The 24,508-nt window shown below is 51.0% G+C and overlaps 1 protein-coding gene across 3 annotated transcripts in view; it reads left to right on the top strand.

Moving 5' to 3' along the window:
• The window catches only part of CCDC50 (coiled-coil domain containing 50), a 33,511-nt gene that overhangs the window by 5,961 nt on the left and 3,042 nt on the right, over positions 1-24,508 (top strand). For 2 of the 3 annotated variants that reach the window (XM_081954206.1, XM_081954205.1), the window contains exons 2-9: positions 4,066-4,128; positions 5,045-5,174; positions 10,208-10,298; positions 11,512-11,629; positions 15,662-16,426; positions 19,153-19,271; positions 20,249-20,293; positions 23,886-23,975. In XM_081954206.1, the coding sequence (XP_081810332.1) occupies positions 4,066-4,128; positions 5,045-5,174; positions 10,208-10,298; positions 11,512-11,629; positions 15,662-16,426; positions 19,153-19,271; positions 20,249-20,293; positions 23,886-23,975 (1,421 nt within the window). The remainder of the gene's footprint in view (positions 1-4,065; positions 4,129-5,044; positions 5,175-10,207; positions 10,299-11,511; positions 11,630-15,661; positions 16,427-19,152; positions 19,272-20,248; positions 20,294-23,885; positions 23,976-24,508) is intronic. The other variant, XM_081954207.1, reaches the window with a different exon arrangement.

Below are 24,508 nucleotides of genomic sequence, written 5' to 3'. Positions count from 1 at the left end.
GGTCTCCCTGGGTGCCCAGCCAGCTGCATCTCCTTCGCTTTGGGCAAAAAGGGTTTTCCTTCCCCCGAAGGAGCCTGGGAACTTGGTCTGAAGCAGCCCCGGCCCTTCAGTTGGGGGCTTCACCTTTGATCTCCCCTCCCTCACTGCCCTCCTCTCAAGTGGGGCCCTGCGACCCACTTTGCATGGACAGACAAGGGACTCTTTGTCTCAAGGGGATTGCCCCCCTTTTAAAGAAACTTTGGGTATCTTTTCTCTTTGACCCACCTGTGGCATCCCCTAAACACCCGGGGGGGCTGCTGGGACTTTGGATCTGGGGGTGCCGCCCACTGTAGCCCTGGGGTGCAGCCAGCGTGGGAAAGAGGCAATGAGGGGTGGTGCAGGGAGAGATGGGGGCGGGAACTCCACTCTGGGAGGGGATGATGGAAGCAGAGGGTCTCTTGCGACACCCACCCACACCCATTTGGCAGGAGGGAGCCGAGGCCAGACTGCTTGGTGCCCACCCCTCGCCCACACTTAGAGGGAGAAGGAAAGGCAGGGGGGAAGCCCCAGGGGGATTCTCAGTTCTTCTAATCTTGACCTTCAGAAATACTTTCTCTGCAGTAGAAGCAACGGATGGAAACTCATCAAGGAGAGAAGCGACCGAGAACTAAGGAGAAACTTCCTAACAGGGAGGACAATTAACCAGTGGAACAGCTTGCCACCTGAACTTGTGAAGGCTCCATGGCTGGAGGCTTTTAAGAAAAGACTGGACAGCCATTTATGTGGAATGGGGCAGGATTTCTTGTCTGAGCAGGGGGTTGGAATAGAAGACCTCCAAGGTCCCTTCCAGCTCTTGTCATTCTGATATGAGCAACAATTTGCCTTGCAGAGGAAAAAGCGAAATCATAGTTAGTGATTGCCACAAGTTCACTCTGCTTGAACAAACAGTGATGGTAACATGAGAGCTGAGTACAGTACCACTTTATAAGGCCTTGGTAAGCCATACTTGGAATATTCCCTCAAGTTTTGGTCCCCACGATGTAGAAAAGATGTGGAGACTCTAGAAAGAGTGCAGAGAAGAGCAAGAAAGAGGATTAGGGGACTGGAGACTAAAACATATGAAGAACGGTTGCAGGAACTGGGAATGTCTAGCTTAAGAGAAAGAAGGACTAGGGGAGACATGATAGCAGTGTTCCAAAATCTCAGGGGTTGCCACAAAGAAGAGGGAGTCAAACTATTCTCCAAAGCACCTGAGGGCAGAACAAGAAGCAATGGGTGGAAACTAACCAAGGAGAGAAGCAACGTAGAACGGAGGAGAAATTTCTTAATAGTGAGGACAATTAACCAGTGGAACAGCTTGCCACCAGAAATTGTGGGTGCTTCATCACTAGAGGTTTTTAAGAAGAGACTGGACAAACACATTTGTCTAGAATGGTCTAGGGGTCTCCTGCTGAATATGTGGGTTGGACTAGAAGGCCTCCAAGGCCCCTTCCAACTCTGTTATTCTGTTATGCGTATGCCTGCATCCTGCTTGATTGATCGTCACCCCTCCCTCCCTCCCGTGTCGCCCTTCTCATCCAGGCTGCCATTCACCCAGCCGATTGTGCCACCCCAAACGGTAGAGATTTCCCCAGGATCGGCTGGGTGACCTCCAGATTCTTCCTCTCCCTCCTCCTCCTCCTCCTCCTTCCCTTCCTCGCCTCTGTTTCCTCTGGGCCAGCCCAGAGGTGCCACGCCCAGCCAAAGGTCACCAGCTCACCTGCCTGACCGTCTCCTGCTTCCGGGGACTGGCAACGGCGGGAACGCAACAGTTCTACCCTGTTCCTAGTAGTCCTCGACTTACGACCCTTCAACGACTGTTCAAAGTTGGTCACTGTCGTATAAGGCACAGAAAGAAGTGAATTACGACCGTTTTTCATACTTAAATGACGGCTGCAGCTTCCCTCTGGCCACATGGTCAAAATTCACCCCACTCCCTTTCAAAAACCTTTCTTGCGGCTGTTGTTAAGTGAATCCATGCAGTTGTTAAATCATTTGTTAAGTGATTGATTGATTTTGCTGGTCAAAAGTTCGCAAAAGGAGATCACAGGACAACACCCCCCCACCCCACCCTCCCCCCGGATGCTGCAACCGTCATAAGTATGAAAAAAGGTCCTAAGTCAACGCCATCTTGACTTTGAACGGTCCCTAAACAAATGGTTATAAGTCGAGGCCCACCTGTAGATTTTTGGGGTTCCTTCTCAAAACTCTCTTGCATTCTCTGGGTTGCCTTTAGGGGTCCCTAAATAAGAAATAAAATTCAGCCTAGGATTTAACCAGGTTTGCCTTTGGATATGTGGGGTGCCCTGGTGGGATGGGGGGGGGGAAAGAATTTGCAAAGATGTTTCCCTGATTGAGTTGCTGCCTTGAGGCTGGGAGCTGGAAGGACCCCCCCTCCCTCCCTCCCCCTTGTGCCCCTCCCCACCGCCTGTGGCTTTGTGAAGAGAGAGATGCTGCATCTGTTATCAAACAAAGACCCCCCCCCCAGCCCCCAGCCAAAGAGGGTGGACCGGGAGGGGGCCCATCTCCAGGGCAACCAGCTCCAGCCGATCCACCCTGATCTTTCAGAGCAAAGACCCCCCCCCTTCCCGCCCACCCCCACTTCTGGAGAAAGGTCAATGAAGCTGTTTGCAGCTGTTGGATTCATTCTTGGCTGACTTTGGGCTGCCTGCTGTTGTCTTGGCTCAAACTTCAGGAACTGGGTGGAGGCGTCTTCTAGGGGGGGGGGCAGTGGGGGGGGGGAGTAGAGGGCCATCTGGCAGGCTCCTTTCCTTGCTTGGCTGCCCCCCCCCCCCCAACCAGCTGAGAGCCCAGAGCAACTTGGGATTTCTGGGGATCTGCCTAAGGCTGCTGCTGAAGAGCAGGAGGGAGGGAGGGAGGGAGGAGAAGGTTCAAGGACAGATGTTCGTCTTCTTCCGCTCACCCCCAGAGGTGCAATGTGATCTCTTGACCTCTGAAAGAGGGCCTCCCTTCCTCCTCCACAGGTTCCTTCAGCTGACCAGAACCAGGTTAATCAGACCAAGACCGTTAGAATAGAAGCTGGAAGGGACCTTGGAGGTCTTGTAGTCCAGCCCCCTGCTCAGGCAGGAGACAGTCTATCATCTCAGAGAAATGTCCAGTCTCTTAAAAACCTCTGGTGATGAAGCATCCACAGTTTCTGGTGGCAAGCTGTTCCCCTGGTTAATTGTCCTCACTGTCAGGAAGTTTCTCCTCAATTCTAGGTTGCTTCTCTCCTTGCTTAGTTTTGATTAATTGTCCCTTCCTTCCTTCCTTCCTTCCTTCCTTCCTTCCTTCCTTCCTTCCTTCCTTCCTTCCTTCCTTCCTCTCATTCCCCATCTTCTTCCTTCCATTCATCCATCCATCCTTCCATCATAGAATCCTATGCTTGGAAGGGATCTTGGAGGTCTTCTAGTCCAACCCTCTGCTCAAGCAGGAAACCCTATATTATAGGGCCTATAAGATTCTGGACAAATAGCTGTGCAATCTCTTCTTAATAGCCTCCAGTGATGGAGCAGCAGCACCCACAACATCTGGTGGCCAGCTGTTCCCCTGGTTAATTGTCCTCACTGTCAGGAAGTTTCTCCTCAATTCCAGGTTGCTTCTCTCCTTGATGAGTTTCCATCCATTGGAAGCCTTGGGAGTCCATCTTGCTGGCAGTGAGGGGGGTCTCCCCACCTCTTTCCTGCCCTTCTGATTGGTGGAGGAGCAAATTCAGGATAAAAGTCAATTTTTATTTTTATAACTTCTCTCTGAACTGAAGCGATTCTTGCCAGTCTGTGGAGAGTGAATCCCCTTTGACTTTCCCTGCAGATTTTCCTGCTGGTCCCTGGCACACACACACAGAGCTCTACACACCCACCCGTTGTGTTTGTTGCGGGGGTTGTGTTTGAAGAAGGCTTGAGATGCAGCTGGAGAGATAATTTGTTTTGGAAGTTTTGGGCGCCTGGTTAGCGTGCAAGAAGTTACTCCCGAGGTTTGGTGAGGGATTTTGCACGCCCTTCCTGGAGGAACCAAATGATTTTCTCCCTCTCTGCTTTTTCTCCCTAGTGTGTCGAGATTTTGCTGTGCGGGAGGATCACACATTGGCCCACAGCCTGCAGGAGCAGGAAAGTAAGTTACACATCAGTAAACCCTGCTGGGCCCTCTCCTCGTTCACACAGGGTGTGTCCTGCCCTCTTCTTCTCTTCCTTCCGATTCTGCTTAATTAAAAAAAATTAAATCGAATTTTTAATCCGACTGGGTGGCTCCTGGCCTTTCTCTCTCTTTACTGAGATGTACAGTATGTTCCCGGCTTGTTTTATCCGCTCATCTGAAGCAGCTTACAAAATTCATTAGAGCCATTGATAAAAAGATTTTTTTTAATTGCAAATTATTTAAAGAGGATGTCATGTAAGAAAAACGAAGTACAGGAAGTGCTCAATTTTACGACTGTTTAAAGCAGGGGGTGTCCAAAGTTGGGAACTTTAAGATTTGTGGACTTCAACTCCCAGAATTCCCCAGGCAGCGTTCTGGGAGTTGAAGTCCACAAGTCTTAAAGTTCCCAACTTTGGACACCCCTGGTTTAAAGTTATGACAGACCTCCCCAGGGATACTTACAACCGAGTTCTTGAATTCCGAGGGTGACACACACACAGCTTGGTGTGGTTTCCTTGCAGACGTTTCATGACCCAGCTAGGCAACCTCATCAGTGCTAGAAGGGGAATAGGGTGTGTAGAGTAGAGGAGGAAGAGGAAGGGCTGTTGTGTCCCTGGTGCACTCTGAGCTGGGTGGTTTCCTTGCAGACGTTTCATGACCCAGCTAGGCAACCTCATCAGTGCTAGAAGGGGAATAGGGTGTGTAGAGTAGAGGAGGAAGAGGAAGGGCTGTTGTGTCCCTGGTGCACTCTGAGCTGGGTGGTTTCCTTGCAGATGTTTCATGACCCAACTAGGGAACATCATCAGTGCTAGAAGGGAGGGGGGGAGGAGGATGGAGGGCCTGAGGAGTGCTGTTTGTTAGTGTTGAATTGCCTGCTTTGTGTCCCTTCCAGTCGAGCATCACTTGGCCACCAACATCCAGCGTAACCGCCTGGTCAAGCATGACTTGCGAATGGCCAAGGAGCTGCAGGAGGAAGAAGACCGCAAGGCCAGGGCTCGGCTGCAGGAGAAGCACAAGGACTTGTGAGTAAGGGGGAGGGGATGCAGCGGGGGGGGGGCTCTGAGGGGAGGGGCCACTGAAGATCCCCAGGGACTTACTCTCTGCACTGACCAGTGGGGGCCTGTGGGGCTGGATGTGACCCCCTTGTGAAAAATCCCCTCCAGCCACGTTGTCAGATTTTGGGGAGAAATGGGGCCGGGCGGTGTGTCAGCCTCCACTTTGCTTGCTTGCTATTGGCTGCCTTAGTAACAGGGAGGGGGGCTCGTATTTGGGGGGGGGGAATTGCTAGGTGCCGGAGGAGTTAACATGAAGGGAGTTTTGTTCTCGCCGTCTTCTGCGCATGCTGATGGTTGGTGTTTGGGCTTGGTCAAGGTCAACCGTCTCCGCATGCCAACTGAATGAGGCCACTTGAAGATGCGCCCCACACAGGACACCCTTGGGAGTTGCGGATTGGACATGGGGTTGGGGTAACTGGGGGGAGGAGGGTCCTGGGTAAACGTTTGACACGTACTTCACTTTAGCTGTTTTCCTTTCATGTCCAGTAAAAGTCCCTTTATCTCTACTCAAATGGAGTTGGGGGTTTCCTTTCTTGGACACTGAATGAGGCCTGTCTGACACCGGGTGTGTCTCTTGTCTGAGTTGGGAAACTCAAGTTAAGGCCCTCGGTGAAGGGGGAAACTCTTCCACCAGCTTTTCCTGGTGCCAAGGATGCGAAGGGCCCCAGGTGGGTGGAAAAGCAAACGAGGCTGGACCTTGGATTGCAGGCAGTGCCCAGATTACGAGCCCCAAATCCCCATTGCCAAATGAGACAGTGGTTAAGTGAGCCCCCCACCCCATTTTTGTGACCTTTCTGGCCACCGTTGTTAAGCGAATCACCACAGTTATTAAGTTAGCGACAGGGTTCTTAAGTGAATCTGGCTTCCTCAGTGACTTTGCGTGCCAGAAGGCCGCAAAAAGGGATCATGTGACCCCAGGATAGTGCAACCGTCATAAGTACATGCCAGTTGCCAGGGGGCTGAATTTTGATCACGTGACCAAGGGGCTGTAGCGGTGGTCATTAAAAGTATGTGAAACGGTCATAAATCAGCTTTTTCAATGCTGTTGTAACATCGAACAGTCATTAAATGAATTGTAAGTCTAGGAGTAGCTGTATTTGTACATCAGGGTGGAAATATGGGGTCCCTGGTGCTCTCCGAGCTGGGTGGTTTCCTTGCAGACATTTCATGCCCCAACTAGGGAACATCATCAGTGCTAGAAGAGAGGGGGGCTTGTGGAGAGGAGGAGAACTGTGGGGTCCTTGCTGCTCTCTGAACTTGGCTGTTTTATTGCAGACATTTCATGACCCAACTAGGGAATATCATCAGTGCAAGAAAGGAGTGAGGTGTGTGAAGTAGAGGAGGAGGAGGAGGAGGACTGTGGGGTCCTTGGTGCTCTCTGAGCTGCGCTGTTTCCTTGCAGACGTTTCATGACCCAACTAGGGAACATCATCAATGTTAGTGAGTGGACTAGGACTAGCACTGATGATGTTATCTAGTTGGGTCATGGAACGTCTGCAAGGAAGCAGCGCAGCTCAGAGAGCACTAGGGCCCCCTCAAATCAGCCTCTCTGCTCTTCCATAAAAGGTTTCACAGCCACCCTGAAATGCTCAGCCCACTTGGGAGTGGCAATCCGCACACACCCCACGACACCCGAGTGAAAGGGGTCACTCTTATTGAAATGGCACCGTGGTATTAGTGGACCAGAGGAATGCCGTCGATATAGTTTACTTGGACTTCAGTAAGGCTTTTGATAAGGTAGACCATAACCTACTACTAGATAAAGTAGAAGAATGTGGGTTAGACAGCATCACCACCAGATGGATTGGTAACTGGCTGACCAACCGCACTCAACGTGTAGTCCTCAATGGAACTGCATCTACATGGAGGGAGGTATGCAGTGGAGTACCCCAAGGCTCTGTTTTAGGCCCAGTACTCTTCAACATCTTCATCAATGATTTGGATGAGGGAATAAATGGGGAACTCATCAAATTTGCAGATGACACCAAGCTGGCAGGAATAGCCAAAACACTCCAGAAGACAGGCTTAAGATACAGAAGGATCTTGACAAACTTGAACATTGGGCACTATCTAATAAAATGAAATTCAATGGTGAAAAGAGTAAGGTTCTACATTTAGGCAACAAAAACGGAATGCACAGGTACAGTATAGGTGATACCTTACTCAGTAGTAGTAACTGTGAAAGGGATCTTGGAGTCCTAGTGGAGAACCATTTAAATAGGAGCCAGCCGTGTGCAGCAGCTGCCAAAAAAGCCAACACAGTTCTAGGCTGCATCAACAGAGGGATAGAATCAAGATCACGTGAAGTGTTAATACCACTTTATAATGCCTTGGTAAGGCCACACTTGGAATACGGCATTCAGTTCTGGTCGCCACGATGTAAAAAAGATGTGGAGACTCTAGAAAGAGTGCAGAGAAGAGCAACAAAGATGATTAGGGGACTGGAGACTAAAACATATGAAGAACGGTTGCAGGAACTGGGTATGTTTAGCTTAAGAGAAAGAAGGACCAGGGGAGACATGATAGCATTGTTCCAATATCTCAGGGGTTGCCACAAAGAAGAGGGAGTCAAGCTATTCTCCAAGGCACCTGAGGGTAGAACAAGAAGCAATGGGTGGAAACTAATCAAGGAGAGAAGCAACTTAGAACTGAGGAGAAATTTCCTGACAGTTAGAACAATTAATCAGTGGAATAGAAGTTGCCTCCAGAAGTTGTGAATGCCCCAACACTGGAAGTCTTTAAGAAGATGTTGGATAGCCATTTGTCTGAAACGGTATAGGGTTTCCTGCCTAGGCAGGGGGTTGGACTAGAAGACCTCCAAGGTCCCTTCCAACTCTATTATTGTATTGTATTGTATAAGTAACCAGAAGGTCCTGCCCACTGAGAGCCCACTCCTCTTTTCATTCCCTGGGTGGGACTGGAGAAAGAGGTCGGTGGGTCTGCTGGAATCGCCAGTATAATTCATCTCGTGTCCTGTAGTTTGAGCCACGTCAGGAGTTACTCAAGTTTAAGACGGGATATAAATTGAACAGTAAAATGAATATCATGAAGTCCTCTCGTGGCATGAAATGATCAATGCCTTGTCTGGCAGCCTTTAAAAAAAAAGGGGGGGGCAAATTCCATGATTTGGAAATGTTGTCATGCCTTTTTAGGGGGTGGGGGGGTGAATGCAAATACCGGGGTGTAGTTGTGAGTGTTGCATTTGGAACAGGATGTAAAGAAGAACTGGGAAGAAAGGAGAGAAGGAGAGAAGAAAGGGAAAAGGAGAGGAAGAAATGGAGAGAGGAGTAGAGAGAAAGGTAGAAAGAGGAGAGGGGAAAGGAGAGAAGGAGAGAAGAAAGGGAAAAGGAGAGGAAGAAATGGAGGGGAAGTAAGAGTAGGATAGAGGGGAGGGGAGGGAAGAAGAGGGGAGGAGTGGGGCAGAGGAAGGGGAAGTAGAGAAGGGAAAGGAGAGGAGGAAAGAAGAAAGTAGAGAAGAAGGGAGGGAAGGAGAAAAGGGGAAGAAGGAGGGTTGATGCAAAGTAAGATGGGCGTAAGGAATGGCAGAAAAGGAACCTCGATTATATTTTTAACTTTAGGAGGAGGAAAAACGGTTATAAAGGTTAAAAGGCAACACATATTATTAATGAGCGTTATGAGATTGTATATTTATGAAGACATACGAGAATTAAAAATAAAAAACTTTTTTTTAAAAAAAAGGGGAGGAGGAAGAACTGGGAAGAAGGGCAGAGAAGACCCGCAGAGGGCCAGGCTGGGTGTTTGGGGCGGAGGGAGGGAAGCTTGAAAAGATTTGGGCTCATGATCTCAGCTGCCCCACTTCGGTTTTCCTCCAGAGCCCAATAGGTCATGTAACACCCCCCCCACACACCTTGTCCCCCCCACCCCCCCAGGCAAATGCAAGCAGGACCCGGGTGAGCACCTGGCCTAGATCAGGAAAGCTGGCTTGCTGCTCCCGAACAGGCCAGGATGAGGCCCCAGAGCTTTGGGTCAGTCTTGGAGGGGCATCCCAGCTTCATAGCTGGAGGAGAAGGAAAGGGGAGGAAGGAGATGAAAGGAGCTCCTATTTCATAAGAACGGTGGGTGGACGGGACTCTTGGTCAGGAGGGAATGGAGGGAGAAGGTCTGGAGGCTGAGCAGATGGCGGGTGGGGGCTTCCGGGTCCATTTGGAGAGAAAGGAGGGGTGAGTGTGTGTGGGGGGTTCTTATCCATCTCTTTCCCTTCCTTCCTTCCTTCCTTCCTTCCTTCCTTCCTTCCTTCCTTCCTTCCTTCCTTCCTTCCTTCCTCCTCCTCCCTTCTAGCACTGATAATGTCCCCTAGTTGAGTCATGAAATGTCTGCAGGAAACCACCAAGCCCCAAGGACCACCGTCTTCTTCCCCCCCCTCTCCTCCATCTCTTCCTCTGCTTCCTCCATCTCCTCCTCCTCCATCTGCTTCTCCTCCCCCCTTCTAGCTCTGATGATGTTCCCTTTTTGGGTCATCAAATGCCTGCAGGAAAACCACCAAGCTCTGAGAGCCCCAAGGACACCAAAGCCTTCCTCCTCCTCCTCCTCCTCCTCCTCCTCCTCCTCCTCCTCCTCCTCCTCCTCCTCCTCCTCCTCCTCCTCCTCCTCCTCCTCCTCCTCCTCTTCCTCCTCTTCCTCCTCTTCCTCCCACCACTGTCACCATTTCTTTCTCTTCCTTCTCCACAATTCCTCCTCCTTGCTCATGGCCTTTTTGTATCTTCTACTCCCCTATTTCTCCTCCTCCTCTTCCTCCTCCACAGCTGAATGGGGGATTCTGGGAGTTGAAGTCCACCAATGTTAAAGTGGGAAGGTTGGGCACCCCTTTGTCCCCCTTTACCCGAACAGTCTCTCTCCTCTCCAAGGCCTTGCTGCAGGTTCTTCTCAGCCAAGGCAGAGACCCCCCCCCCAGCCCTCCTCTTCCGTCCCCCGCCTGGTGCTCCCTCCCCCCCTGCCTCCCACCCACCCAACTCACAAAGACCCTCTGGTCCGATTTTCAGAGAACGCCAAGACTGCGAGATCGCCCAGGAAATCCAAGTCAAGCTGGTGATCGAAGCCGAGGAGCAGCGACGCCAGGAAGAGGGCGATGAGGTAACCCTCCCCTGGGCACCTTGGAGACTCCGAGCGTGGCAGCTTTAAGCCTGGAGGACTTTTCTTTTTTGTATCTTAATTTTTTTCCTTTTTCTTTTCATGTACATTCACAAATATACATTCTTGTAAATACTTTTAACGTTTATCTATTAGCTATTAACATTTATCACAATGTCCTTATGAGTTTATAAAACACAGTTGGGGGCACTTTCTACAGGCCCCCCTGTATCTCCATCTTCTTTTGCAACAGCTTTGCTCCTTCCATCTTCCCTTTCCCCCTCTCCTCCTCTCTCCTCCTCTTACTTCCCCTCCCTTACTTCCTCTGCTTTGCCCTTTCTTCTCTTCCCTCCTCATCCTCCCTCCTTTCTGTTGTTTCCCTTACTTATTTTCTTTCTCGGATGGATTCTCGGGACGGCATTAAGCCCGGAGGACTTCAACTCCCAGGATTCCCCAGCCAGCAGAACCTGGAATTCTGGGAGTTGAAGTCTGCCAGGCTTACCGTTCCCACGGTTGGAGACCTCTGCCCTGGAGAAAGCCAACAGGGCCCCCCAACTTTTGCCACACAAGCTTAGAGGAGTAGACTTGCCTGCGAAGGCGCACAGCTAGTCCTCTACAATCATTCATTTAGTGACCGAAGTTACAACACCGCTGAAAAAAGTAACTTGCAATCGGTTTTCACACTTACGACCTTTGCAGCCTTCCCAGGGTCACTGGATCAAAATCCAGAGGCTTGGCAACTGGCGTGTACTTATGACGGTTGCAGTGTCTCAGTGTCACATGATCCCCTTTTTGCGACCTGACGAGGAAAGTCAACGGGGAAGCTGGATACACTTAATGGCCGTGTGACTCACTTAACAACTGCAGTGATTCAGTTTAACAACAAAGGTCGTAAAATGGAACAAAACTCACTTAACAAATGTTTCACTTACCCACATAAAGTTTGGGCTCCATTGTGGTCGTAGGTCAAGGACTACCTGTGGGGAGAAGAACTCCAGGTTAAGGGGGGGGGAGCCCTGAGGAAGACCTAGGGGGGCTGGTAGGGTCCTCTTGGCGCATGTATCAACAGAAGAGGACAACAGAGCCAGAAGGGGCCTTAAAGGTCTTCTAGTCCAAGCCCCTGCTTGTGCAGGAAACCCCCAGGAGGAAAAATACGGAGATCCAACAACTGGATTTCCAGGTGAATGGTGGTAGAAGATCCCTTCCTTCCTTCCAGGGCATCGCACGGATTCTGCAGCAGAAGGAACTGAAGGAGGAGAAGAGGAGGAAGAAGCTGCCCCCGGACCCCTTGCGCTTGGCTGCTTCTGAAGAAGCCCCCTGCCTGGAGAACAGAGGTGGGTGGTCTCCTCCCCCCCCTTTGCTTTTTGCCCTTTGGCCTCTGCAAGGGGAGCTTTTTGGGTGCCCCTGGGCTGGTCCTTCCCCCTCAGGCCTAGGGAGAAGGCCCGAGGGCTTCTGGGAATGGGTCAAGGGAAGGGGCTGCTCCATCTGGACACCAGGGGTCCAGGCTTCTCAAAGAAATCAACACACACACACACACACCCCTCTCTCAGATCTTGCCAAGTGCCCAGAGCTTCTTTAAGCTGTAACCCAGGAGCCCAAAGAGGATTCAGAATTACAGAATAACAGAGTTGGAAGGGGCTTTAGAGGTCTTCTAGTCCACCCCTCTGCCCAAGATCATGAAAGCATAAATGGCTGGCAGGGACCTTGAGGGTCTTGTAGTTCATCTCTCTGCCCAAGATCATAGAATCATAGGGTTGGAAGGGGACTTTGGAGGTCTTGTAGTCCAGGGGTGTCCAACCTTGGCAACTTTAAACCTGGCAGACTTCAACTCCCAGAATTCCCTTTGCTGGCTGGGGAATTCTGGGAGTTGAAGTCCGCCAGGCTTAAAGTTGCCAAGGTTGGATACCCCTGATCTAGCCCAATCCCCTGCCCATGATCATAGAGTCCTATGGCTGGAGGGGAACTTGGAGGTCTTCTAGTCCAACCCCCTGCCCAAGATCATAGAATCATAGGGGTGGAGGGGATCTTGGAGGTCTTCATCCAACCCCAATGATCATAGAAACATAATGGCTAGAGGGGAACTTGGAGGTCTTCTAGTCCAACCCCCTGCTTAAGATCATAAAAACATATGGCTGGAAGGGAGCTTTGAGTGTAGGCAGCTGCTGGCTGGGGAATTCTGGGAGTTGAAGTCCACGAGTCTCCAAAGTGGCCACGGCTGGGCACCACAGCCTTAGACCTCCCTGGGGGCCAAGAGGGATGCCGGACCCTGCTTGGCGTGGATGAACCCACCAAAGCCAACTGCAGAGACCCTGGGAGGGGCGAGGTTTTTCTCTGCTTCTATCTGATCTTCCACAAAAGCCGCCCTGGGTTGGATCATCACGGCTGCTGCAGAATGGAAATCGTCTCTCGGATTGTGATTTACGCTCTGGCTCTCCTCCTCCTCCTCTTCCTCCTCCTCGGAAGGGCTTACGTGATCAAAGGAACTTCCACAGCTGGGATTTAATGAAATTGCTGGGAAATTTGCTTGCTGTGGTTTCTCGTGGCGGCCTCTTTATTTGTGCATCTGTGCAGCACATTTGGCTTTTCTTCGTCTTGGGCATGTCGGGAAAAAGGCAGACCACGCCTGGTAGCGTTCGAATCCAAACGGAGGGTGCACATTTTCCTCAAGGGCCGGATGGCTTTGGTGCTGGCGGCCAGAGCTCACCTATTGCCCGGCTGCCCTTGGCCCCCTGCGCAGGTAGCAGAGGCGATCCTGGTGGCAACACAACCTTTTCCTGGCTCCCTCTGCCTTTCCCGCTGGAGTTGCGGCCGTCTGCCTGCTTTGCAGCTGTGGCATCTTTCCCATCCTTGCTTCGCTTGGAGTCTGCCCCGAGCGAAGGATTATGCACTTCCACCAATAAAGGAGAATATTAAGTACTTCCACCAATAAAGGAGAATATTAAGTACTTCCACCAATAAAGGAGAATATTAAGTACTTCCACCAATAAAGGGGTATTCTGGGTTGAAAATTGGGGTCCTTGGTGGTCTCTGAGCTTGGCGACTTTCTTGCAGACGTTTCGTGGCCCAGCTAGGTAACATCATCAGTGCTAAATATGGTGTGTGTAAGGATAGGAAAATGGCTCAGCATCTCTTAAGAGCTTCCCAGAAAATAACTTCTACCCTCGTCAAATAACTAAATATATTGGGAAGCGATAATGGATGAATAATGCTGTCATAGCTGTAGAGTTCTTTTTTAACATCCACGGTTTTAAGGTATTATTCTTTCTACATTTCTCTCAAAAATGTGCATTGATGATGTTACCTAGCTGGATCATGAAACGTCTGCAAGGAAACAGCTCGGATAGCCCAAAGGACTCCCATAGTCCTCCTCCACCGTCCTCCTCCTCTTCTGCTTCTCCTCCTGGTCTCCCTCCTCTTCTTCCCTTTTGCTTCTCCTTCTGCTTCCCATTCTCCTCTTCCTCCTTCTCTCCTTCTCTTCCTCTTCTGCTTCTCCTTCTTTCCCTCTTCTGTTTCTCCTCCTCCCCCTCCTCCTCTTTCTCCTCTCCTCCTCCTCCTCTTCTTCCTCTTCTGCTTCTCCTTTTCCTCTTCTGCTTCTCTTCCTTTTCCTCTTCTGCTTCTCCTCCTCTCCCTCCTCTTTCTCCTCTTGCTTCTCTTTATCCTCTCCTCCTCCTCCTCCTCCTCCTCTTCTGCTTCTCCTCCTTTTCCTCTTCTGTTTCTCCTCCTCCCCCTCTTCCTCTTCCTCCATCTCTCTCCTCCTCCTCTCTTCCCCTTCTGTTTCTCCTCCTCCCCCTCTTCCTCTTCCTCCATCTCTCTCCTCCTCCTCTTTTGCTTCTCCTTCTGCTCCTCTTTCTCCTCCTCTTCCTCCTCCTCTCTTCCCCTTCTGTTTCTCCTCCTGGTCCCCCTCCTCCTCCTTCTCTTCTCCTCTTTTGCTTCTCATGCTTCTCTTTCTCTTCCTCTCCTCTTCCTCCTCCTCCTCTTCCTCTTCTGCTTCTCCTCCTTTTCTCTTCTGTTTCTCCTCCTCCTCTCCCTCCTCCTCTTCTCTTTTGTTTCTCCTTTTCTCTTTCTCCTCTTCCTCCTCCTTCTCTCCTCTTCTGTTTCTCACCCTCTTCCTCCATCTCTCCTCCTCCTCTTTTGTTTCTCCTTTTCTCTTTCTCCTTTTCCTCCTTCTCTTCTTCTCTTCCTCCTCTTCCTCCTCTTCTGCTTCTCCTCCTTTTCCTCTTCGGTTTCTCCTCCCCCCTTCTCTTCCTCCTCTTTTGCTTCTCCTTCTGCTTCTCTTTCTCCTCCTCTTTCTCTCCTCCTCTTCCTCGTTTTCTCCACTCCACAAGCCCCCCTCCCTTCTAGCACTGATGGTGTCACCCAGTTAGTGTCCTGAAACATCTGCAAGCACACCACCAAGCTCAGAGAGCCCCCAGCCCCCCCCCCCATCCTGATCTACCAACATTCTCCTTTATTTGGTTCCGGCTTTGCCTTCTTTCGCTGCTTCTGGCCGATCTTGCCAAGGTGGCATTTGCAAACCTAACATGTGGTGCTCAATTTCCCTTGATGCTTGCCCACCCGCTGATTGGGGGCAGTGGTTGACCCATCCCCCCCCCCAGTCCCTATACAACAAGGCAGCCTGTCAATGGAGATTCTCCCTCATCCAACACATGCTTGTCCCAAATGTGCTTCCTCCCCCCCCCAAAAAAGGCAACTGGACTTTCTTAGTGGTTCCCCTCTCCCTTAAAACGTTTCCCTTCTCATCCAAGAAGCTTCTTCAGTTCAGTACCCAGATGCTCTGAAGAACTGATGAAGCTTCTTGGATGAGAAGCGAAAGGTTTTAAAAAACCCAAGAAAGTCCAGTTGCCTTTTGGGGTGGGAACCCCTTTGGGACAGCCGTGAGTGGTGTGTGTGTGTGTGACTGAAGTCACCTTTGACCTCTTGAGCAAGAAAGCCAGCCTCCTGGCCTGCCCTGGGCTCCACCCAACCGTCCCCTGGGGATCTTTGGAAAGTCAGCAGCCTTGGATTTCTATCCTTGAAGGTGGTGACAGTTGAAGGGCTCACTGTCCTGCGTGGCAGAGTGGCCATAGTCCGTCGCCCCATTCCATGCAAGGAAGGGAGACCCCTTACTGGAGACAGAGGGGGTCCTGGGTTCATATCCTCAGAAATGGGATTGTGGTGAAGTGAGGGAGCTCTGGGGCCGGGGGGGTGTCCTGCAGGAAATTTGCTGCTCATCTGCACGGCTCCTCTGCCCTTCCAAGCTTTCGCCCCCCTCCCCCCCCGGCTCTCCCTCCCCTCCCCCCTTCACTGTGTAGCCTGACACCTGCCATTAACCCCAGTCACTAACTCACCTCCCTTGTCTGTCTTGCCGCTTCGTTGTTACTGCCCAGACCGCTGGTCCGGGAGTCCCCGGGAACTGGGACCCAAAGACCCTCGGCCCAGGAGCGCTGATGGGCAGCCCCCCCAAACGAGGGAGCCTTGGAGGGGGCCCCCGGTGGTTCTGGAGGGCCTCGACCTGGAGACTTGGGAGACTGGCTCAGAAACACGGAAGAGCAAGGACGGCCGGAGGAAGGAGCGGGAGAAGCGGCGGGAGAGGAAGAAAGATGGAGACGAGAGGCCTCCCCATCCGAAAGGTCCTCCAGAGGAGGAGGAGGAGGAGGAAGCCCCCGACAGGCCCCGCAGTCGCCCCAACAGGAGCCAGGACAAATCTCGGGGACCACTCCTGCTGGTCTTGGATGCAGAACCTCCCCCGGCCGGCCGAGGTAGCAGGGATCCGAAGAGGCCTCGGAGCCACGAGAGACTCCAAAGGACGCCCCCTCCTCTTATGGACCGGGAAGAGGAGTGGAGAAGCGGGCATGGCAGCCATGGGCCACGAGGGCAGGGGGAACCGGGGCCGAGCCCCAACGGGAGAGAGAGGCAAGCGGGAAGATGTTACGGCCAAAGCCCATCCCCCAATCCGGCCCATGGTGGGCTGTCGCCTCTGGAGGATCGTGGCTCCCCCAGGCCCCCTGCCCACCACGCCCGGCACCCTGGCTCGGAGGCTGCCCACCTGCACCGGCCCAGGAGGGAGGATGGAGAAAGGGAGCCCAGGGGGGCACGGGCCTCCCCCACCTCCCACTGCAGGGACAGGGAGGGCAGACGCCCTCGGAATCCAGGTAAGGGGGGCCACAGCCAAAGGGGCCTTTGTGTTGGACGCTGGGCCTTCTCTCTCTCGCCTCCCCTGGGGCCGAAAGGGGCCCAGCTGCCCGTGGAGGAATCCTAAGCCCTCCAGGAAGGGAGGATTTCCCTGAAGGTGCCAGTCTGGAGGAAGGTTGGGCAGAGGTTTTGTTTCCTTGCACAATATCGGCCTCTGAGTTTGCTCCAGCAACACAATTGCTTCTGTTACAGGTGGGATAGGTGGTCTCTGGGTTCCCACCACAAGGACTGTTAGGGGGTTAGGAGCCTCTTTCTCCCCCCTTCTTCTGAGCTGAAGTGGGGGGCAGCCTGAGGGGTTCCGGTACAGTCCCTAGCACATTGTGGGGGTCCTTGGACCTCTCAGAGCCCCGTGGTTTTCTTGCAGGTGTTTCCTGACCCAACTAGGGAACATCATCAGTGATGGAAGGTGTCAGAGTTCCCAGTAACAGCCCCCCAACGAAAGAAGACTCCCAGGCTGGAGTTTCCTCCAAGCTCCATTTTATTAGAGACGCCATCTTGGGACATCTGGGGAAACCCGAATCTGAAAGCTTCCAGGTGTTTCCCACCCAAAAGAAAGTCCAAGACCCTGCCCAGCACCCACACGTCCATCCCATGGTCCAATCAGGCACCGTCCAGAACTGGGGATGCCTCCCAGTCACCTCCTCACAGCTGCAGGGCCAAATGACCTTGGCTCTCTGAGAAAGAATGTTGTTATGGCTACATATCACCCACACTCTGTATAATCCCCTCCCACTTTCCCACAGTAGAAAATGTGGCCGGCCTGAAGTCCCAAAAGGTAAAAAAAGGCTTCCAGGTCTGACAGAAGGGAGGGAGAGGAGGAAGAGGAGGAGGACGAAGACTGCAAAGCCTTGGTGCTCTCTGAACTGGACTGTTTTCTTAACAGACTTTTCATTACCCAACTGGGGTATAACATCCATGTTAGAAAGGAGAGGGGGGGGGGTGGAGCAAAGGAGAAGGAAAACGGGGGGGGGGGGGCGTTTAGAGTCATTAACCATAAAACACTTTCTTTGGTTGTGACAATTCCTGTTATGTTCAGAATACCAGAGTTGAGAGGGACCTTGGAGGTCCTCTAGTCCAACCCCTTGGCCATTTCAGACGAATGGTTGTCCAGCACCCACAACCTCTTGGAGACGAGACATTCCACGGATTAATTGTTCTCCCTGCCAGGAAATTTAGCTGCTAAGGACACCGGCATGGCTGGCCATCCTGCCGTCTTCTGCCCGAGCTCCATCGTGGAACGGTCTGAAGGCTTCATGAACCCCAATAATGACCATTTGGGGGAATCCAAGGAAGGAGAAGCCAGCGGGTGGCCCTCAGCTGGGGGGGGGGGCTGGTCCCCTGCTTGGGTGGGGGAAAGCACAAGACACTCAGGGCTCTTGACTTGCTGCAAAGGTGTCCCAGGTGGGGCAAAGCCCCTTCGTTTCTTTCTTCCCAGGGAATCTTTCTGGATGGAACCCGGTTTGCATCTGGCCCATTGGTGCAAATCCCCAGAAGCTTTTCTTCTCCTCCCAATTCAGTGACGCTTTGGCAGTGCCCCCCCCTCCCTAGGCCTATAAATAGACCCTCCCCCCAGCTCTTCCTGTAGGCCTGGCTTCTCCCTGGGCCCAGGCCAAGGATGTGGGTGTCACGGGAAAGTTGTCGTGCTCTCTGTGAGTCTCGGAGTTCTTCCCCAGAGAAGCTGCTAAGTGGAGGCAGCTGGGCTCTTGTGCCAGCTGTTCAGCAGATGCTGCGGGGAGAGGCTCAGTTGCTGTACAACAGGGGCTTGGGGGGCATGGCCTGCTTCCCCTCCGAGGGGTCTGTCCAGGGGTCTTCTCCCTGCTGCTGGCTGGTCAGGATAGAGGGGGGTGCACAGGAGAAGGGCAGAAGGTTTTTCACACTTAACGACCGTTGCAACATCCCCGTGGTGATGTGATCAAAATTTAGACCTGTCTCACATTTACAGCGGTTGCAATGTCCCGGGTGATGTGATCCCCCTTTGCGACATTTTGATAAGCACAGTCAATTGGGGGGGGGGGGGGAGCCAGGTTCACTTAACAACAATGCGAATAACTTAAAAGCTTCAGCGAATGTCGGGGTTCCAAGGGACAGCCCCCCAACGAAAGAAGACTCCCAGGCTGGAGTTTCCTCCAAGCTCCATTTTATTAGAGACGCCATCTTGACACCTCTGGGGAAACCCGAATCTGAAAGCTTCCAGGTGTTTCCCACCCAAAAGAAAGTCCAAGACCCTGCCCAGCACCCACACGTCCATCCCATGGTCCAATCAGGCACCGTCCAGAACTGGGGATGCCTCCCAGTCACCTCCTCACAGCTGCAGGGCCAAATGACCTTGGCTCTCTGAGAAAGAATGTTGTTATGGCTACATATCACCCACACTCTGTATAATCCCCTCCCACTTTCCCACAGTAGAAAATGTGGCCGGCCTGAAGTCCCAAAAGGTAAAAAAAGGCTTCCAGGTCTGACAGCGATTCACTTAACAACCGTGCCGAGAAAAGTTGTCAACATGGGGCCTAACTCACTTAACAAGCCCCTCCCATAGCAACTACATTTTGGGCTCCTTTGTGGTCATAGGTTGAGGACTTCCTGAAAACAGAGGCCAGCCTGGGTGGATCCTCAGTCTTTGCTACTTTTAGTTCTGCTTTCAACCTTGGCTGGAAACGAGACCCCCACCCTGCTTCCTCTTTTGCAGGGACGAAACCCCGGGGGTCCAAAGAAGACGCCTACGCCGGGCACCGAGTAGGGGCTTCCCGGGACCCCGAAGCCTACGATGCCGAGATTGCCTGGAAGTTACAGGAGGAGGAGCTGCTGGTGAGCGGGGCCAAACTTGGCTGTTACGGGGGGGGGGGGGAACAGCCCCTCCGCATCCAGTTTTCCCATTTTCAGCTGCTTTGGTGCCCTTCTTTGATTTTCTCCACGGTTGATGACAAAAAGCAGAATAGCATCCTGGGGATTTGGGGGCTCTTCTCTGGGAGTGGAAGGGGATGAGCGATGCAGGGCCTGCTCAAAAGGGGGAGAGGGCTGTGTGTTGATCCCAAACCTAATTTTCAGCTATTGGAGAACAAAAGGATATTTCCTTTTCTCTCTCTCTATTTCTCCGACATGTAATTTTATTTTATTCAAGAAGAAATTGAAATACAAAACTTTTTAAAAAAAGATGCATAAAAGATAAGCAAAGAAAGAAAGAATAAAGCAGACAATATATTGCACAAAAAAGTAAATTGAAAAAAACAACGGTATAAACACATTTTCCCCCCCCACCCTGGTAGTTGAATACCGATGAATTTATTGCAACAGTTTTAGTTTCACATTCCTTGAGAAACAGGCCCCAAACAAGTTCTTAACGTTCTAATTCTATTTGCAAATTATTAACCTGTCACCTACCTACTATATGGATAACAAAATACTTAGCAGAAGCATTGGAAGGAATAAAACCCAGAAAATTGAGAGTAAAATTACTCTCCTGTTACAACTCATGGAAAATTTACTGTAGCTTCTGATCTGTCCTAAATCAAGTCTAGAGCCAAAACTCTGCTGGGAAAGGGGTTGTGTGGTCCCAAGCAGGATTCTCCCAAGGTTGGAGACCAAGGGGGAATTTCCTGGTGGTGCCACAGTGGGTTGGAGGGAGCCAGAAGCAGAGAAGGGGGCGTTTGAAGCACCTCATTTGGGGAGGTGGGGAGAAACAGTTCAAGGCATGGGTGAAGAGGAGGGGGAGATCTCAGAGGTCTGCAGGAAACGGTTTCCCAATCTCCTCTTTTTAAAGTTTCCCTTTTTTTTTTTCTTTTTAGGCCAGCCAGGTGGACAGGAGGGCCGCACAGGTGGCTCAAGATGAGGTAGGTTGCCTGCAAGGACAGGTAAACCGAATCAGAAGAGAACTGGGAAATGCCTTAATACCTTCAGACAGAATAGAGTGGGAAGGGACCTTGGAGGTCATCCAGTTCAACCCCAAGCAGGAGACCCTACACCATTTCTGACAGAGGGCAGTCCAGCCTCTTCTTGAAAGCTTCTAGGGATAAAGCTCCCTCAATTCTGGTCGCCACAATGTAAAAAAGATGTGGAGATTCTAGAAAGAGTGCAGAGAAGAGCAACAAAGAGGATTAGGGGACTGGAGACTAAAACATGAAGAACGGTTGCAGGAACTGGGTATGTTTAGCTTAAGAGAAAGAAGGACTAGGGGAGACATGATAGCAGTGTTCCAATATCTCAGAGGTTGCCACAAAGAAGAGGGAGTCAAGCTATTCTCCAAAGCACCTGAGGGTAGAACAAGAAGCAATGGGTGGAAACTAATCAAGGAGAGAAGCAACTTAGAACTGAGGAGAAATTTCCTGACAGTCAGAACAATTAATCAGTGGAACAGAAATTGCCTCCAGAAGTTGTGAATGCCCCAACACTGGAAGTCTTTAAGAAGATGTTGGATAGCCATTTGTCTGAAACGGTATAGGGTTTCCTGCCTAGGCAGGGGGTTGGACTAGAAGACCTCCAAGGTCCCTTCCAACTCTACTATTGTATTGTATTGTATTGTAATTTCTGAAGGAAATTTCTGTTCCATGGGTTGATTGTTCTCACTGTCAGAAAATTCCTCCTCTATTTCCAGGTTGAATCTCTCCTCCTTCAGTTTCCATCCATTGTTCCTTGTCTGCCCTTTGGGTGCCTTGGAGAATAGCCTGACTCCCTCCTCTCTGTGGCAGCCCCTCAAATATTGGAAGACTGCTATCATGTCTCCCCTGGCCATGCCCAGTTCCTGCAACCGTTCATCATATGTTTTAGTCTCCAGTCCCCTAATCCTCTTTGTTGCTCTTCTCTGCACTCTTTCCAGAGTCTCCACATCTTTTCTATATCATGGCAAGGGAAACTGGATGCAATATTCCAAGTGTGGCCTTTCCAAGGCCTTATAAAGCGGTACTAACACTTCCCATCATCAGTAATATGATCTTAATGCTGTCCCTCTGTTGATGCAGCCTAGGATTGCATTGACGTTTTTGGCAGCTGCAGCACACTGCCAGCTAATATTTAAGTGATTGTCCACTAGGACTCCAAGATCCCTCTGGCAGTTCCTCCTGTTGAGCCAGGTTTCACCTCTTGTGCACCTGTGCATTTGGTTGTCCTTGCCTAAGTGCAGAACCTTCCTTTTCTCGCCACTGGATTTCATTTTGTTAGCGAGGGCCCAGGGTTCAAGTCTGTCGAGATCCTTCTGCACCTGCTACTTTCCGGTGGCCTTTGGGTCTTCCCAGGCTCCACCCCTGGTGCATTGTTCCCCTTAGTGCAGTCTTGTGCAACCTTGGTCATTTCTGGGTTTGTGGACTTCAACTCCCAGAATTCCACTGCCTGCATGGCCACGAATAAGGGAGTTGGGGTCCCAATGAGATGGAGGTCAGGGATTAAAAACAGAAATCCCTTTACAGGTAGTCCTTGACTTGCAACCACAGTTGAGCCCAACATTTATGTTGTTAAGTGAGACATTTGTGATTTTTGCCCCATTTTACGGCTCTTCTTGCCACAGCCATTGAGTGAATCACCACTGTTGATAAGTTAGTAACCCGGTTGTTAAGTGAATCTGGCTGGCCCAGTGACTGCTTGTCAGACGGTCGCCAAAGGGGATCACGTGACCTTGAAACACAGCAGTGGTCGTAAGTACGAGTCGGTTGCCAAACATCTGAATTTTGATCATGTGATCATGGGGGGTGCTACAAAGGTCACACGTGTGAAAAACGGCCGTTAAGTCAGTTTTTTCCCAGTGTCATCATAACTTTGAACAGTCACTAAATGAACCGTTGTAGTCGAGGGCTATCTGGCAGAGAAAGCCTGGTACAGAACAGGTTGCAGCTGGCTCAACAGCAGGAACGGTGGGAGAGACTCTGGTGCCTGGGGGATTCTGGGAATTGGAGTCCACGCATCTTAAAAAGTTGGAGAAGGCTAAAAAGGCTGAACTCCTCCGTAGAGCTTCTCCCTGGTGACTCGCTTCTCTTGGCCGCAATGCAGATGTGGTTTCCCATCTGTGGCCTTGGTCGACCACGCCCAGCCATTTAGGGAAGGAAAACCGAAAATGCTGTGAATTACTCCGGATGGCAAAAGGAATGTGTCAGTCAAAAGGGCTCCTGAGATTCGGTTTTTTTAAGCATAAAAGCAGGTGGTAAAAATTCTCCCTTCGAGTGGAATCCGGAATCTTTTCTTGCCACAGTTGTTAAGTAAATCCCACAACGGAGGAAAACTCATCCAGGAGAAACACAGCATAGAAATGTCCTGCAAGAGGGAAGAGTTAATCTGCGGAACAGCTTGCCACCAGAAGGATGGTCTGTCACTGGAGGCTTTTAAGAAGAGACTGGGCAGCCATTTGTCTGAAATGATAAGAGGGCCATAATGCAAACCCTATGGCACGTCTTCCAGAGGTGGCATGCAGAGCCCTCTCTCTGGGCACATGCCCCATCGCCAGCTGGTCTCCTTGTTTCCAGCAATCACATGCGGGGGGCCAGTTGCTCTTCCTGAGGGCCGCAGTGCCTGAAAATGCCCCCCGAAACCAGCCTAAAAACTGCCCAGAAAATGCCCCAAAAGCAGGCTGGCTTTTTGGTCGTTTTCTGGCCATTTGTCAGACCAAAAATGGCCTAACGTCAACCTCAAAAGAGGCACGCACTCACTGGCCAGCTGGTCTTCTGGTTTCGGGTGCTGGAAACCCAAAGACCATCTGGCCGGTCCCTCTGGCGCATGAGTGCGCGTTCCAGTTTGGGCACTCAGGGTCGAAAGATTTGGCCTCCCTGATCTAGGGTCTCCTGCTTGAGCAGGGGGCTGGACTAGAGACCTCCAAGGTCTCTTCCGACTCTGTTATTCCGTAGTTCAGAAAGTGAGAATCAGAGAGGTGAGCTCCCCTCTCCCCACTCTCTCTCTCTCTATATATATATATATGTATGTATGTATGTATGTATGTATGTATGTATGTATGTATGTATGTTGTATTTGTACTGATAAATAAATAAAGGAGACTAGTATAGATCTATTTCGAGCTAATTAGCTCTCATCAGCTAGCCATACCCTTACTGGGATTTGAACCTGGGCTGTATTATATCTTAGGTAGGAGTCTTAGCCACTAAGCCACAGGCTCTCCTCCTTATCAGTTGAGCCAGGGAAATAGGTATGTATTTGTGTTACAACCCCTGGTATGCCTAAATATGGGAGGAAGGTCACTAAATATATAATATAAAAAGGCAACGTTAAAAATAAAAATATGTTTTTCTGCCTGCATGGTCTTCTGTGATGAGCCGAAGGACAGAAAGAGGGAGGAGTGACCTTCCTCCCATATTTAGGCATACCAGGGGTTGTAACACAAATACATATATGTGTGTGTGTGTGTGTGTGTGTGTGTGTGTGTATGTGTATGTATGTATGTATGTGTGTTACAACAAAATCATTGACTGGATGGACTCTTTCTGGCAGGAAATAGCCCGCGTTCTGATGGCAGAGGAGAAGAAAGCGTACAAAAAGGCCAAGGAACGGGAGAAGAGGCGGCAGGGTCAAGACTGGAAGGTGGGAAATGATTCCGCTTGGGAAGAGATTGGCTCCTTCTGGGAAGGGGAGTGGGAGGGAGGGAGGGAGGGAGGGAGGGAGGGGGGACATACTTATCCCCTGTGCAAGAATTATGTTTTCAATAGAAGAAAATCTTTGTAGCGCAGCATTGAACTTTGGGGTCCTGGGTGCTCTCTGAGCTTGGAGGTTTTTTTGCAGACGTTTTGTAACCTAACTAGGCAACAGCATCAGTGCTAGAAGGGAGTGGGGTCTAGGAGGAGGACTGTGGGGTCCTGGGTGCTCTCTGAGCTTGGAGGTTTTTTGCAGACGTTTGTAACCTAACTAGGCAACAGCATCAGTGCTAGAAGGGAGTGGGGTCTAGGAGGAGGACTGTGGGGTCCTGGGTGCTCTCTGAGCTTGGGGTTTTTTTTGCAAACGTTTCGTAACCTAACTAGGTAACAGTATCAGTGTCAGGTTTCCAAGCGATGAAACCCATTTGAAAAAGAAACAAGGAGAACCATCTTCCAAAACAAATTTCTTTTTATTAAGGCAAA

Source organism: Natrix helvetica, assembly GCF_964273705.1.
Source record: "Natrix helvetica genome assembly, chromosome: 5".
Lineage (NCBI taxonomy): Eukaryota > Metazoa > Chordata > Lepidosauria > Squamata > Natricidae > Natrix > Natrix helvetica.
This window is presented reverse-complemented; position numbering and strand designations above follow the sequence as displayed.